The sequence below is a fragment of the Cryptomeria japonica genome, chromosome 2 (assembly GCF_030272615.1).
Source record: "Cryptomeria japonica chromosome 2, Sugi_1.0, whole genome shotgun sequence".
Taxonomy (NCBI): domain Eukaryota; kingdom Viridiplantae; phylum Streptophyta; class Pinopsida; order Cupressales; family Cupressaceae; genus Cryptomeria; species Cryptomeria japonica.
Window position 1 is genome coordinate 509,662,887 of NC_081406.1, and position 12,889 is coordinate 509,675,775.

General features: G+C 35.7%; 1 protein-coding gene across 1 annotated transcript; it reads right to left on the reverse strand.

The window, feature by feature from the left end:
* Positions 1 to 6,317: 6,317 nt before the first annotated feature.
* Positions 6,318 to 12,439, reverse strand: LOC131069540 (uncharacterized protein At4g15970). The gene is made up of 3 exons (XM_058005029.2): positions 11,952 to 12,439; positions 11,216 to 11,695; positions 6,318 to 7,385 (listed from the first exon to the last, which is right to left on the reverse strand). The coding sequence occupies exons 1-3, from the start codon at positions 12,108 to 12,110 to the stop codon at positions 6,888 to 6,890; spliced, it is 1,137 nt and encodes a 378-aa protein (XP_057861012.1). The 5' UTR covers positions 12,111 to 12,439; the 3' UTR covers positions 6,318 to 6,887.
* Between the last annotated feature and the right edge of the window lie 450 nt (positions 12,440 to 12,889).

Consider the following 12,889-nt stretch of genomic DNA (forward strand, 5'->3'; position numbering starts at 1 on the left):
GTATGGAACTTAGAGGTAAAGAATAAATCTATCGCATATCACAATCTCTTGGGGTTCTTGGAAATAGCTTAACTACTTGATCTTATCCTGATGTAAAATATAAATAGGTGTAGCATCCTAAAATTGCACCCTTCGCAATTTTGACCCCATTTGGGGCCCTCACCTTAGCGTTCTCATCTCTATGCTTGATCAAGACCCATTTATGCTTGTACCATGCAAAATTGGCATCACTATCACATTTCACCTTGCATTGCACCTTAACCCTAGCCCAAATATGGGGTAGGACCAGGGCATGGCACCTTGGTCCTCACTAGGACCATGGCACTATGCCATGGTTCTCCCTAATTGGGGCCCATTACAAACCTTTTTCCCCATCTCAAATTTGAGCAGGAAATCTTGCTTCATGTCGACCTATGTCGAAAAATTAACATAATTGTCAACGGACAAGTATATAAGGAGGTCTCCCCCTCTCATTTGGAGATACATGGGATAGGTGGATAATTGGGAGCACTACAATCAAGCAATCAATCATTCAAGCATTGAAGTATTCATCAACAAGCATTTCTAGAGGTCTTCAAGGCTGGATATTCTTCATCTATCTATTGTGGAGCAACTTTACATCATTCATTTGCAATCATGTGCGTGTGATTAGGGTTTTGTCATGTTCATGTCATTTTCATACATATGTGATCACATTCAAGAAGCAAAGCATCATTATCAGTCATTGCAGATTTGAGGTATGCCTTTCCATCATTTATTTCAAGTATTTGCAATATTTTATTTTACGGTTAATTCCTAAACCAGGGTTTGACTTAGGCAAACCCCTATTCCCAACCTATTTCCCCTTTTTTTTTGTAGGAAACAGGTACAGAGTTGTGATCTCTAGGATAAGCTTTATTTGCAGAGACGAATCATCCCCTTTCGGCGTGCGAAAAGTTCAGAGGACCATTGTGACGCGCCATCATCTCGGCTTTTTAGGAGCTTTTTCAAAGATCGGATCTGACTCGGCTTATACTGCTCAGATCCAGGTGCACGCAAAAATACTGCATTTGCAGCTCACTGTTTTCTCAGTTTTGCCTTCATTCTTTAGCACTTTACCTATTTCAGCATTTCAACTTACAAAAGAGGCGATCAAAATTAATTCAATCCATTTAGTATTCAGACCTTATCTGATTTGTGATTGAATCTAGTGGATTGCCTTCCCTCTTTTGAATGTAATGGTCCTAAGTGCAAATTGATTTAGTGGTTTCTCCCTTCTATGTTGCAAACCCTAAGTCAATTTTCCATATTACAATAGGCAATATTGAAAGCTTGTAAATGAATGTTAGGATTGCATTTTCCATTGTATAGCTTAAATATTGGTGCAAAAATCCTAGGAGGCAATAGATATACAACAAATTTAAAAGTGGTGTGTAATTTGGGATTGTATATGTGATGGAATCCTTATTATTAAGCATATCATTCATTTGCTTCTTAATATTGGCCATGTCTTGCAATTATGCATCCAAGATTGAAGTGGGGATAATAGTAGTTGTTAGGAGAATGAGACATAATGGAATGGTTGTAATAAGAACTTGTAGTGAGAGGTAATATCATGGCAATGGGAGTAGGGATAACATGATAAAGTGGAGTGAACATGGGATGTGTAAGTTTTTTATTTATCTTAGTTGGATATTATTATATTTTCCTACATATTTATTTAGCTCACTTAGTTGTAGTGAGTGGATCATTATGAGGGTAGATGACACCTTCTATGAACATAACTCTCACCCTTTTTTAGGTAGTTAGAGTTACCTTCCTTGTTGGTTAGTTTAGCATCCTTTATTTTTCAAATGTGCATCTACTCCTCTAGGTCATTTTTATTCATGTTATTGTGCTCACTTTTGGTAAAGGTGTTTTGTGTTGAGCCATATTGACTTTTACAATCTCGTATCTCTCATTTGTTGAATCTATCCTTATTATGCTTGTTAGATTCTCAAGACTTTGTCAAATAAGGGTTTCAATAACTATTATGCAATAAATATAAGCTCTCAAATATTTTATAGCATATTCTAACATGTTATAAATTAATGGTAGTGTCTAGGTTAGTCACTAAGTTTTCCAGCTAATTTGATTTATTGGCATGGAATTTTCTCACTAATCAAGTATTCGCTTGCATCTTTGAGTGATCTAGAAAATTATAATTGTTTTTGATGTTGACAAGTGTCAAAAATAATAATTTGACAAAAAAAAAATATAACACTTTTAGGTTTTTATCTTATTTTTTGGATTTTGGGTGTGAGTAGTGTTGTGACTTTCACAGGCATCCCACCTCTTTTTCAATTAGGGGACTTTTTGTTGGATTTTCTTTCATTTTTTTAACTTCTATTGCTTTTTAGGTTTGGAGTCTTCAAGTGTATAAGGTTTGTTTTCTTATGATCCTTGTATTTCTTGTGAAATATTTACATAGTTTTCACCTCCAACTTGTGTGTGGTTATCCTTTTATAGGTTTAAAAAACTTGGTCACATTTTGGTTTCATGCATGTATAGTTATCAAAAGTGTATGGATATGCAACCAAGTTGGCTTGCTATAATGGATGTCTTCTTTTATGCGTGTGTTTGTGTAGATGCTTCTTTAAGGCCCAAGTGTATAAGTCACACTTTGGTGTCATGTGTATATTGTTGTTGCACTTGAATGTGTGTGCATATTTGAGCTCATTTGTCCTAACATGACTTTTTCTTGGTTTGTGTGGGTTTGTCGAAATTTACTATGACAATGGTCTTTGATTTATTCATAACCTCATGCAATACTTTGACCCTTTAATAAACCATATAACTTCTAATTGTTGTGCCTCAAATGTCTAAACCATTAATGTTGTATTTACTTTTCTATATTAACTTAACTTTTGTTTAGACATGTAATAGGTTTTTCAAATTTCTTTAGGCACTTGAGCTTTAATTTTACACTATATTCTAAATTCAATGCAACTTGCTATTGTTGGTTGGCAACATAGATAAAACTCCTTATCATGTAATTATCAACCATACAAGCCGAATCAACCTACAACGACTAATTTAAGTTCAAGCCTTTTTTTTGCTGGATTTTTATATCATCTGCAAAGAACTTTAACTACACAATATGGGATCACGAGAACTCCTGCTAATTTAAATTTGGGCCTTTTTTTTTGAGGATTTAAATTAATATCATCCATAAAGAACTTTTAGCTACCCAATATGAAAACACAAGCCTTTAGACTAAAACCTCTTCAACTAAAGTCAAAGACTAAGAACAAAAGACCAAAGACCAAAGACCAAGGAATATCTATTCCATCAAATTCGTGTAGGACATTGATCTCAATCTGATCCCTTATAATATCAAGACCTAACAAAACTCGATTCTTGATGAACTCTTTCAAAATCAATCAACATCACCATTAGATCAAAAACCCATTGACAAATTTGAACATTTTTATTTAGATCCACCCTCCTAATCACCTAATCACCTTAGCCATTCCATGAGTTTCACTTGTACAATGGTTGGTAGTGTATACCTGCACCTTACTTTTAGGATAAAAGTTGAGGGCGTAGGGTCAACCATGGCCATGTGTTTCCCTACTACCCAATCATGTTATGCCACGTTGCACAAGCCTTTTGCTAGTGTGGCTCTTACGTAGCTTTAAGTGATCACTTTTTACAATTGTTGTTGGCCACGTGTAAAGCCATGTCTTTATCGACCTTACCCATGTCCTTATGGAGGCGGGGGCCATTAAAGTAGGGCATTTTACTTTGTTGGCTCTCCGTATGATATTCCATTTTTTGGCACCACTTCCATTGACTTTGACGTTTGTAAAGGATTGATTTTTAGCGATTTACCTTCTTATGATGCTCATTCTCTATCATCATGACTTCATGGAGATGGATTTCCTTTGTAATAAACTAAGGGTTTGAAGAAGAAGAGTGGCTATCCAGTCAATTTTACTTTGTTATTTTGCCTTGTAAAATTAAATTGTTGATATCCAATTTGAGGTGTGTGAGCATACAACCACATAAGATTAAATGTTTTTTATATTATTAAATCTTTGATCAAAGTTATGCAAAATTACTACTTGCATTGTCCATTCAATACGACTAGAACTACAAATTAATCAAATGCATCATACTTAGCTAGAGGGAATCTAGAGTTATAAAAGATATTATTTGTATAAATGCACAACACCAGTTGGCAAATTAGATGATGGTCTTGAAGTTTCCCTAGACCTACTAATCTCGCAAAGGGTAGGGACCAGTTCATATAAGGTGGTGTGTGAAGGACCATCAATTTGTAGTTGGAGGAAAAGCACATGGAGTAATATCATGGCAATGAGAGGTTTTATCATGGCAATGAGAGGTTTTATCATGGCAATGAGAGGTTTTATCATGCTAACATAATTTGGTGGTGTGATATTCATGCTCTAAACCAAACTTGAATGATATTCATGCTACTGAGAATGAAAGCCTGTGTGTATCAAAGTGGATAAGGGTTTGTTCTTACAACTCCCTGGTACACAAGTTAACAAACTTTAAGCAAAGTCATAAAGTAATAACTAGTTAGAGAGAATCATTTTGGGCCCCTAATTCATAATTAAATTTACACTTCCTAGGCTCATTTACACATCATGAATCAACTTTGCACCTACTGAACTGACCTAGAATAAATAATAGATGAACTGAAAATCAAGACTTATCAATAAAAATTTGTGTAAATATAATCAAATCATATTAAAATTAATTGACGACTTTAAACTAAAACATGCCACCTATACATGATCTTTACATTAAAAACAATGCAATCAAAATAAATTCAACCGACACTGATTAGACTTGATGTTTGATGCTTTTCAACAATCAGTATCAAAATTTGATGCACCCTCTACTAAAAGATGGGGCTTTTCAATAGCTTTCCAATTCTTTAAATGGAATTGAAATGACGCTGTGTTTTTACAAAGTGTGACCGTTGGAAGTTTTATCCTTTCGAAAAATGGCAAGTTAATCAAAGCATGATAAGATCTACCAAAAAAAATTAACAAAAGGCACAACTTATAAGACAAAGACATAACTGTCAACTATTGGAAGTTTATTCTCTTGACAATTGCAAATTCAGATCAAAATCTGTACAAACTCCATCAAAAGATAGAGCTTTTCCATAACTTCCAATGAAAACTGGATTTTTTTAATTAAAAAGAAAACATAGTTTCTATGACAAAAGATGACAATAAAATGTTTCTCCAATTCTAGCCAAACCAGTTTACCCATGCATTAGCTAAGGATTCAAACCTAGCTTAATGTGTTAATCTTGAATGAATCTACTACACATCCATTTATATTCGGGGAAAATATGTTACTAACAAAACTATAAATTAACACCTTGCTCTTACACGAATCATGAATTCAGCAATTCCCTCATCTAGATATGGTGATCATACTAACAGAGAGATCTATTTGAAAGGTGAAATTTTTTCCCTTCCACCTAAAGAGGTGATTTCTCTCTTTGGATCTTCTGCATCGTGTTATTAGTATTGCTGTATTACCCCCAAACATATTTCTTGTTAAAATTCTTTGATGTCATCAGATCTTTATTTACAACTGAGTTTTGAAGATGTGAGAATTTTATCTGGTTATGAAGCTGATCTAAGTGAGTTTTCAAGGGGAAGACAAGCTTATGACAGGATGGTAGATGGATGTATCAGTCCCACAATGTTCTTGGAGGCTCAATGAAAGCAAATGGTTTATAATCTTGGTATTTGACCCAACTGAGTTTCTCCCAATAAATCTTGTATATGGCTTCTCGCATGGTGTTTCATATGCTCAATTGTTCTTTTCTTGCACACTAATTTCATGTTGTAACAGTAAAAAATCCATTGTATGCTGATTTTAAACATAGTTCCTAGTTTGTAAGGAGAAGAAGCTATATCACTCATCAACTGTTGAATGAGTATTTTTATTTTTTTAGACTAAATCAGGTAGCCCTCCTATAAACTGCAGTGCACCTGTTACGTTTTTTAACGTGACCAGTGATGCTGGCATGACATACCCTGCAGTACCATGTGGTCTGGGGTAGACTTGCCTCATGACCTTGTGCCTACCACGGGAAGCTCTCGCCAATCGAACAAAGCCCCCAACCCTACTGTTGAATGTGTATTAAACATCACATAATAATACAAAATACTAAATAAGTGTAAAAAAAATTGAGACATTGTAGTGAATGATATAGATGCCTATAGTTTTCTGCATTTATATGGATGGTTTTCAATCTGTACAGGACAATTGCACATTGGGATATGCAAGTCAATCACACATCGTTAAAAGTCATTTTCATGTCATATTATGCTATATAATTGGTAATTTGGTAGCATACAACCCCATTAATCATTTTCTCAAGAATTACAAGGCTAAAAAGTTTCATCCCAAACTCCTGATGCACCATAAATAACAATCAGCGGGGATGACAAGGAAAGGAGTTTAATGGGAAACGCTTCCTCCGAAGTTCAGTTTTGTTGTCACGTAGATTGATGCTCCCTTGAGCTCTGTCATTCTTCTCCAGTTTCAATATATTCTCAACTTACCAAAATTGGAACAATTAGTCCAACAGGGACCACCGAATAAATACATAATATTTTCCAATGGAATGATAACCTTCAAAATCCAGAATAGGAATCTTAATGAATACACTTCGAGGACTCTATACAGTGTAAAAAATAATAGGACCTGTCATGGTAAACATATCAAAAAATCCTGCCAATTATATCTTGCCCTTTGGTAGTCTCCAGCAGAAAAATAATGAATAAGGAGGCTTCTGGACGAAAACTGTGTTATCAAGTTTTCAAAACCTGCTTGTCAGATCATGTGTCGAAACCCAGCATCACAATAAATTAAAGAAACCAAGAATTACGACATGCATTAGGTAGTCTCCACCGTATGGAAGTCCCGGTTTCATTCAGAGGGAGATTTTTATAATGTGACCAGTCCTCAAGTGTGTATCTCAGATCAACTAGTTTAGCCTTGAGGCCTCTACAGCAGTTGGCATGCATGGTATAGGCATCCTTCAAGTCATTGCTCCTCTCACAGAAGCCTCCAAAGTATTTGGTATCCAGAAATACAAATTTCATACCTTTTCGTCTAAATCCAGCTGAAAATTTGAGAATGTTAAAGACATCCTGCTCTTTCATTTCTGGAAACATCCTTCTTGACAAGTACCAATGTCTATAAAAGCTGATAGTAAGTTCATTGGAATGAATGTACATATAGCCCGTATTGGCTTCATTCTTCACGCTAAAAGGATCACCATTATAATTGTCACAAGTAATCTGGATGTCTGCATCTGCTTGTAACCTCCCTATGGGATTTCGCAGCCACACAATATCAGTGTCCTGCATTTCAATTTTTAACTTTAAAAAAAAATCATGAAAACCAAGATTATACTTATTAATCAGATGAAAATAACTATAAAAATCTAAAGAAGGGAGAAAACATACAGAACCTGAGGTCTAGACTCCAAACCCTCTGAACTGGGAGAAAATTTACAGTGGGAATTACATCAGTTCACAAAGACCATCCATTCAAGAGACAATGGTAATATCACACTCAAATTTAAATCTCTGATCTGAACTAAGGGTAAAAGTAAAACCATGTATGTGTTGCTTGGTTAGCATGGAAAAGCCTCTTTCACAAACTTTTTAGTGTTTACTCCTTTGCTAACTTGAATAGCAAGTAATGAGATTCAACAGAAAGGGGGCTTTTTAGCCAGCTGCAGTGCTGAGTTCAACAGTCTATAATATTTGGTTGTGGCACAAAACAAGAAATGAAAAGATATACGACAGACCTTCGCATTATATTTATTAATCCATTATGGTTCACCTCAAACTAGGACCAAAGGCTATAACATTATGATGAATAGTTTATCCATTGATTATGGTCACACTCTGAATAAGCCATTGTTCACATTATGTTATTTGGATGACAGCCAAACAGTCAGTATAGAGAGAAAATGAGGAGCTCATACATTTCATCAACCACATAACATCAACTAGGAATAAGCCTCTAAAATCTTTTTTCGTTTGTAAATACGATAACCTCTCTTCTTAACATTCTTTATCATCACAATACAAAACTCCTCACTATCTCAGAACTCAATATAAAGAGATGAGCAGAGCCAACATTTATTGGTTCTATTAATGCAACCTCATATTTTGTAGCCATTAAAAATCTTAAACCTCAATTTATGAACAGTTCCTTCACTGTTTAGATTCTCAAAGTTAAGGGTTTTTAGGGTTTAGGCCATCCTATCCTTTTGATCTTGTTAAAGAGCAGAGAACGAGTAATTTTCATTTCCAAAACTGTCTCTTCTCAATCAAAAAAAATCAGTTTATTTGACTAAATAGACACATCTACAAGAAGGTAAATGCAAATAAAGTTTGTTTTATTAGTGCATAATCAATGAATTTGAAAGGTTAAGTGAAAGTCAATGCATCATTGCATTCCACTGCTACTTGATGACCCATGTAATGGGTATATAATAAATGAAAAGCATTGAAGCTAATTGGAATGATCTTATTGAGAACCCCTCAATGCAAACACAGTCACACCCAAAATGAAAATAGATTTGTGAATGATGAGTTCATCACAAAGCTCCTGTTGGCATGGACTCCAAAATGTCAACAAATTTTTTAACCAAAATACACAGCCAGCCAAAATGATGAGACAAGAAGTCAAATATTGAAAACCTCAAATGTCAAAGAGATAGAAGACTATGAAATCAAGAGTCATTACTTATGATGATGGCAGAAAAATGTGTTTTAAGCCAAGGTTGGATTGAGGTTACATGTGAGTTACAGACTAACAGAGAGATAAATACATGGAAATGGGAAAAAATCAGCAAATCAATGATGCTTTCAAATTTCAGCTCTGATATGTGATAAAAAAATGTGTCAAGGCAAAAGAATAGCCCAGACATTCATTACACATATCTTTTACCTTTTCATGTACATCAACCAAAGTAGGTTATTGTGGTATATATACCAATTTTAAGGAATTGTCATTCCAAACTTCTTATTGCATTTTCTGAAGAATTGATAGAAAAATAATCCAGGTGCTACTACACATGAATATGAATTAATGCTTCAAGGAAGATCAACTTAGTCAAGAAACATTCCTTTCTAAACTGCAACAGAATTAATTTCTTGTGTTATAGGAGATTTTGTACTTGCATATTTATATTCCGACCAGTACTTACAAACCAGTTATTAGAGTGTAGAATACTTTTCAAATTGCCCAATGCAGACAAATTGTACCGAGTCATAAGTACCACTGACAAGCATTACTTGTTCCAACAAAATGAACTTCCATATAGAATCCACCATTGCCGATATGAATCAAGATAAAATATGTTTGCAGTTGAAAATTGGTACCCATTTTAAAGAAAGTATCATATCATGCAATTTGAAGGTGTAATGTTCAGCTTCGCATATCAGAGTCTTAGCATTCACATGATCTTGTGAATATTGAGTTCCCTGTCCTTCAGTGCATAAGAATAGTGAGTGCCATATTCTTCTAAAACTGTGCTCTTAGTTGCCAGTTAAGAAGATTTCAGCCAAATATCTGATTTAAATTTTTAAAGGGCTGGAACGACAGGCTTCAACCTTTACACCTTTCAAACTTTTACTACTCAAGGGGATTGACACTTGTTCTATTATTTTTAAAAGAGAGAGAAACAAAAATTTGATGTTTATAAGATATACCATGACTTAGGGACAGAGCAAGGTTCTTCCTGAAACCATGGTTTGGGAAATTTCATCCAACGAGTATTGTTATTTCTAAATACTTTTCCAAGTAAGAGATATGAATTTGCCTTTATCAAAGAAGGATGATGTTCAGGGAGATAATCTATGGAGAGGAATTTCATCCGACAAGCATTGTTATCTCTAAATACTTGTCTAGGTAAGCGATTTAAATTTGCCTTAATCAAAGAAGGATGATGTTCAGGGAGATAATCTATGGAGAGGAACATGAGAAGAAGAGAAATTTTCTATCTTTTCCAAATTCTGCAAAGTAAGGAACCTTACTAAGGGTTTTTCCTTACAGATTGTGACAGAGTCTTCTGTTGGCAGATATACGCAACATCTTGCTTATGAAAACATAAGCTTAAACTTGGGGTAAAAGTCTTGCAATGTAGATGAGCATCTAGCCATCTCATGCCTGAAAAGCGCATTCTAAGACAACCTGGGCAGAAAGAAGAAACCCATTCTAAAAGAAACTGATAGTGACGAATTTCAGATAATGATTAAGGAGAAGAAATTTCAACCGCCTCAGCTAGTTTGCTAAGGAAATCACACGAATCAAACTGGTACCAAATAATAACCAAATTAGAGATAATCAATATGGATTTTGAGGAAAGCCTAGAAGGTTCACAGGTTCTACAAGGAGCTCAATTTATCCTTGCAGATTGAAATCGAGAAAACTGATGTGTATGATACCAGGGGGTTATGTTTATCGAGTGCCTTATCCATACAGATTCTGCGGGCTGCTACGAAGACAGTATTTCCAACCAATAACACAGTTTAAATAGTAAATCAATGAAGTCCAACAAATCTCTTAGTTAAACACCGTGTTTCAAACCAAAACATTACTTGAACAATAAATCAGTGAGATCCTACAAATTTCCTAGTCAGGCACTGCCAATCCTCAATCTCGTCTTACAAATCAGAGAATGGGTCAAATTCGGTCTTGGTAACTGCATATGTTTGGAAGGGCGGTGAGGCTAGGGCAAAAGGAGTGTTGGGCTTAAAAAATTTATACTTGAGTGCTTTGTTGGCAGAGAATCAAATGGCAATGTTCTTCTACGATCAACTGCCTGGTAAATTTTAGGTTCTGGAATCAACTGCCTAATATCTTCAGATTCTGACATTTCGACCCGCAATACCAGATCCGGACATATACTACATAGTTGATACCAGAAGCACACTGCCAGTTCAAAAACTTATTTGAAATTAATTTCAATGTCACTCAGACAAAGATAGAGAACAAAAGCATCTCCGACAAGTTGATTCATTACTAAACTGAAGCCAAAAAGAGAAAAAAAACAGAGCATCATCAACTGAAATCAAAGTTCACATATGATCCCAATGCCATAAAAGCCTAGCTTCCAATGAAATCTCCAAAAAAGACAAAACAAATACAAAAGTCTAGGCAAGCATCTACTTACCGAGAAAATTATATTGTATCCACGTCTCAGAACATCTCCCAAGAAGGCAAGCCTCGTCCACATCATTTTCAGGTAATCATCACTCATGTAAGTTTTCTCCCCTGAGAAATCAACCCCTCTGGTCTTCAAGCTATAGCAATGCGGATGAATTTCAAGGCAGCGGTTGTAGGCCTTTGCATCCAGTGCAACAATCAGCAGATTTTGCAGCAGTTCCTCTGTCCCTTCACCGATTAGGAAGCTCTTTAGGAAGAGATCGATCATGGTACTCGGCTCCGCCCAAGCCCAATTCAACGCTGTTACAATTAGAGTTCTGTTGGCATTTGCAGTTTTTGCCAGAATTTTACCCAGTTCATCAAGAGGCTGAACAGTGACTGATGCAGGAGCTGTTACTTTGATTTCTTTGCTAGAATTTCCAGTTTTTGCCGGAATTTTACCAAGTTCACCCAAGGGCTGGGTAGAGGCAGAAACAGGGGCAGTAATCTACCAAACAAGCAAGGCACCTCATTAGAAACGAGTAAGTAATAATGTTGGAAGGACATGCAAAACAGAGTCTTAAAGCTTTGTATGCAGAGGTGTGGGCTAAAAAAATATAAAAACTACAGAAATCAATACAAAAGTACCATCACCCAATAATGCTGAACTCAGATAACTCAATACACAGGCATTCAAAAGCTAAAATAAAGAGGTTTTAAAAATAAAGGACACTGTTTGCAGCAGACCAAGTGTAATGAATTACCGCTGGTAAAAAGGGATTAAATGTTGCAGTGGCCTTGTGCAGAATACCCGACAGCGCAATTCCAATAGCTGTCATGGTGAGCAAAACCAGAAACACATCTCTCACGATGTGATTGTAAGGCATCATTACTTGTTTACTCAAAATGATCTGCTTTCTCATTGCGAGTTTCACTTAATTCTAAATATATAGACCACCTTCCCCAATTTACCCCAAATCGCTCCTCAGAAACATGAAATCCAGGAATAATTCTAGAAAATTATATCGACCACCTTCCCCAACTCACCCTAAATCGCTCCTCAGAAAGCGGGAAACACATGAATATCTCTGGAAATCTAGTCCCAGTTTTGCAGATTAGAAACCGCGATTTGAGATGCAAAAGTGCAACCCTCTCCACAAATTTTCTCAACTTTCACGCGAAAAATATGTTGCGGGGCGCGGCCACTACTTATAAATCATTAATTTTATTTTTTAAATTATTCAGATGAATCTTGCGCGCCTCGTAAAACGTTCCGATGACCAACTTTATACCTGCCCACAGCTATAGCTTTACTAGGTGATAAATTTACGAGCAGTTACTCTCTTGACTCGAACCTGTGATGACCAATCCACGACCGCCATTAATGCAAATTGTGTGTACTTATTTGAGCCTTTTTCGCCGTACTTACGTGTCTACAGTAATGAAAATTATTGGAAATCGTAACACTCTGGTCCTCTGTTCACAGGTACTTTCACGTATTTCATTAACGTAACGTCTGTGATTTCCATTGATTTTCTCTAGATCTCTCCACTGTTTGAGCTAGCGTTGTGCACAAGTATTTAGGTAGAATTTGGGCTTCCCATGCCCAGAATTATAATTCCTCAACAAATCTTATGTATGACAATTACATACAACGACTCTTCTACGAGTAGGTATGGATTTTTTGAATTGTATATTTCTC

Coding starts and splice junctions, on each gene's coding strand:
- LOC131069540 (XM_058005029.2), bottom strand. CDS start 12,110: ATGAGAAAGCAGATCATTTTGAGTAAACAAGTAATGATGCCTTACAAT. Junction 11,696..11,951: donor TTAATCCCTTTTTACCAGCG/GTAATTCATTAC, acceptor CTTGTTTGGTAG/ATTACTGCCCCTGTTTCTGC. Junction 7,386..11,215: donor GATACAATATAATTTTCTCG/GTAAGTAGATGC, acceptor ATTGAAATGCAG/GACACTGATATTGTGTGGCT.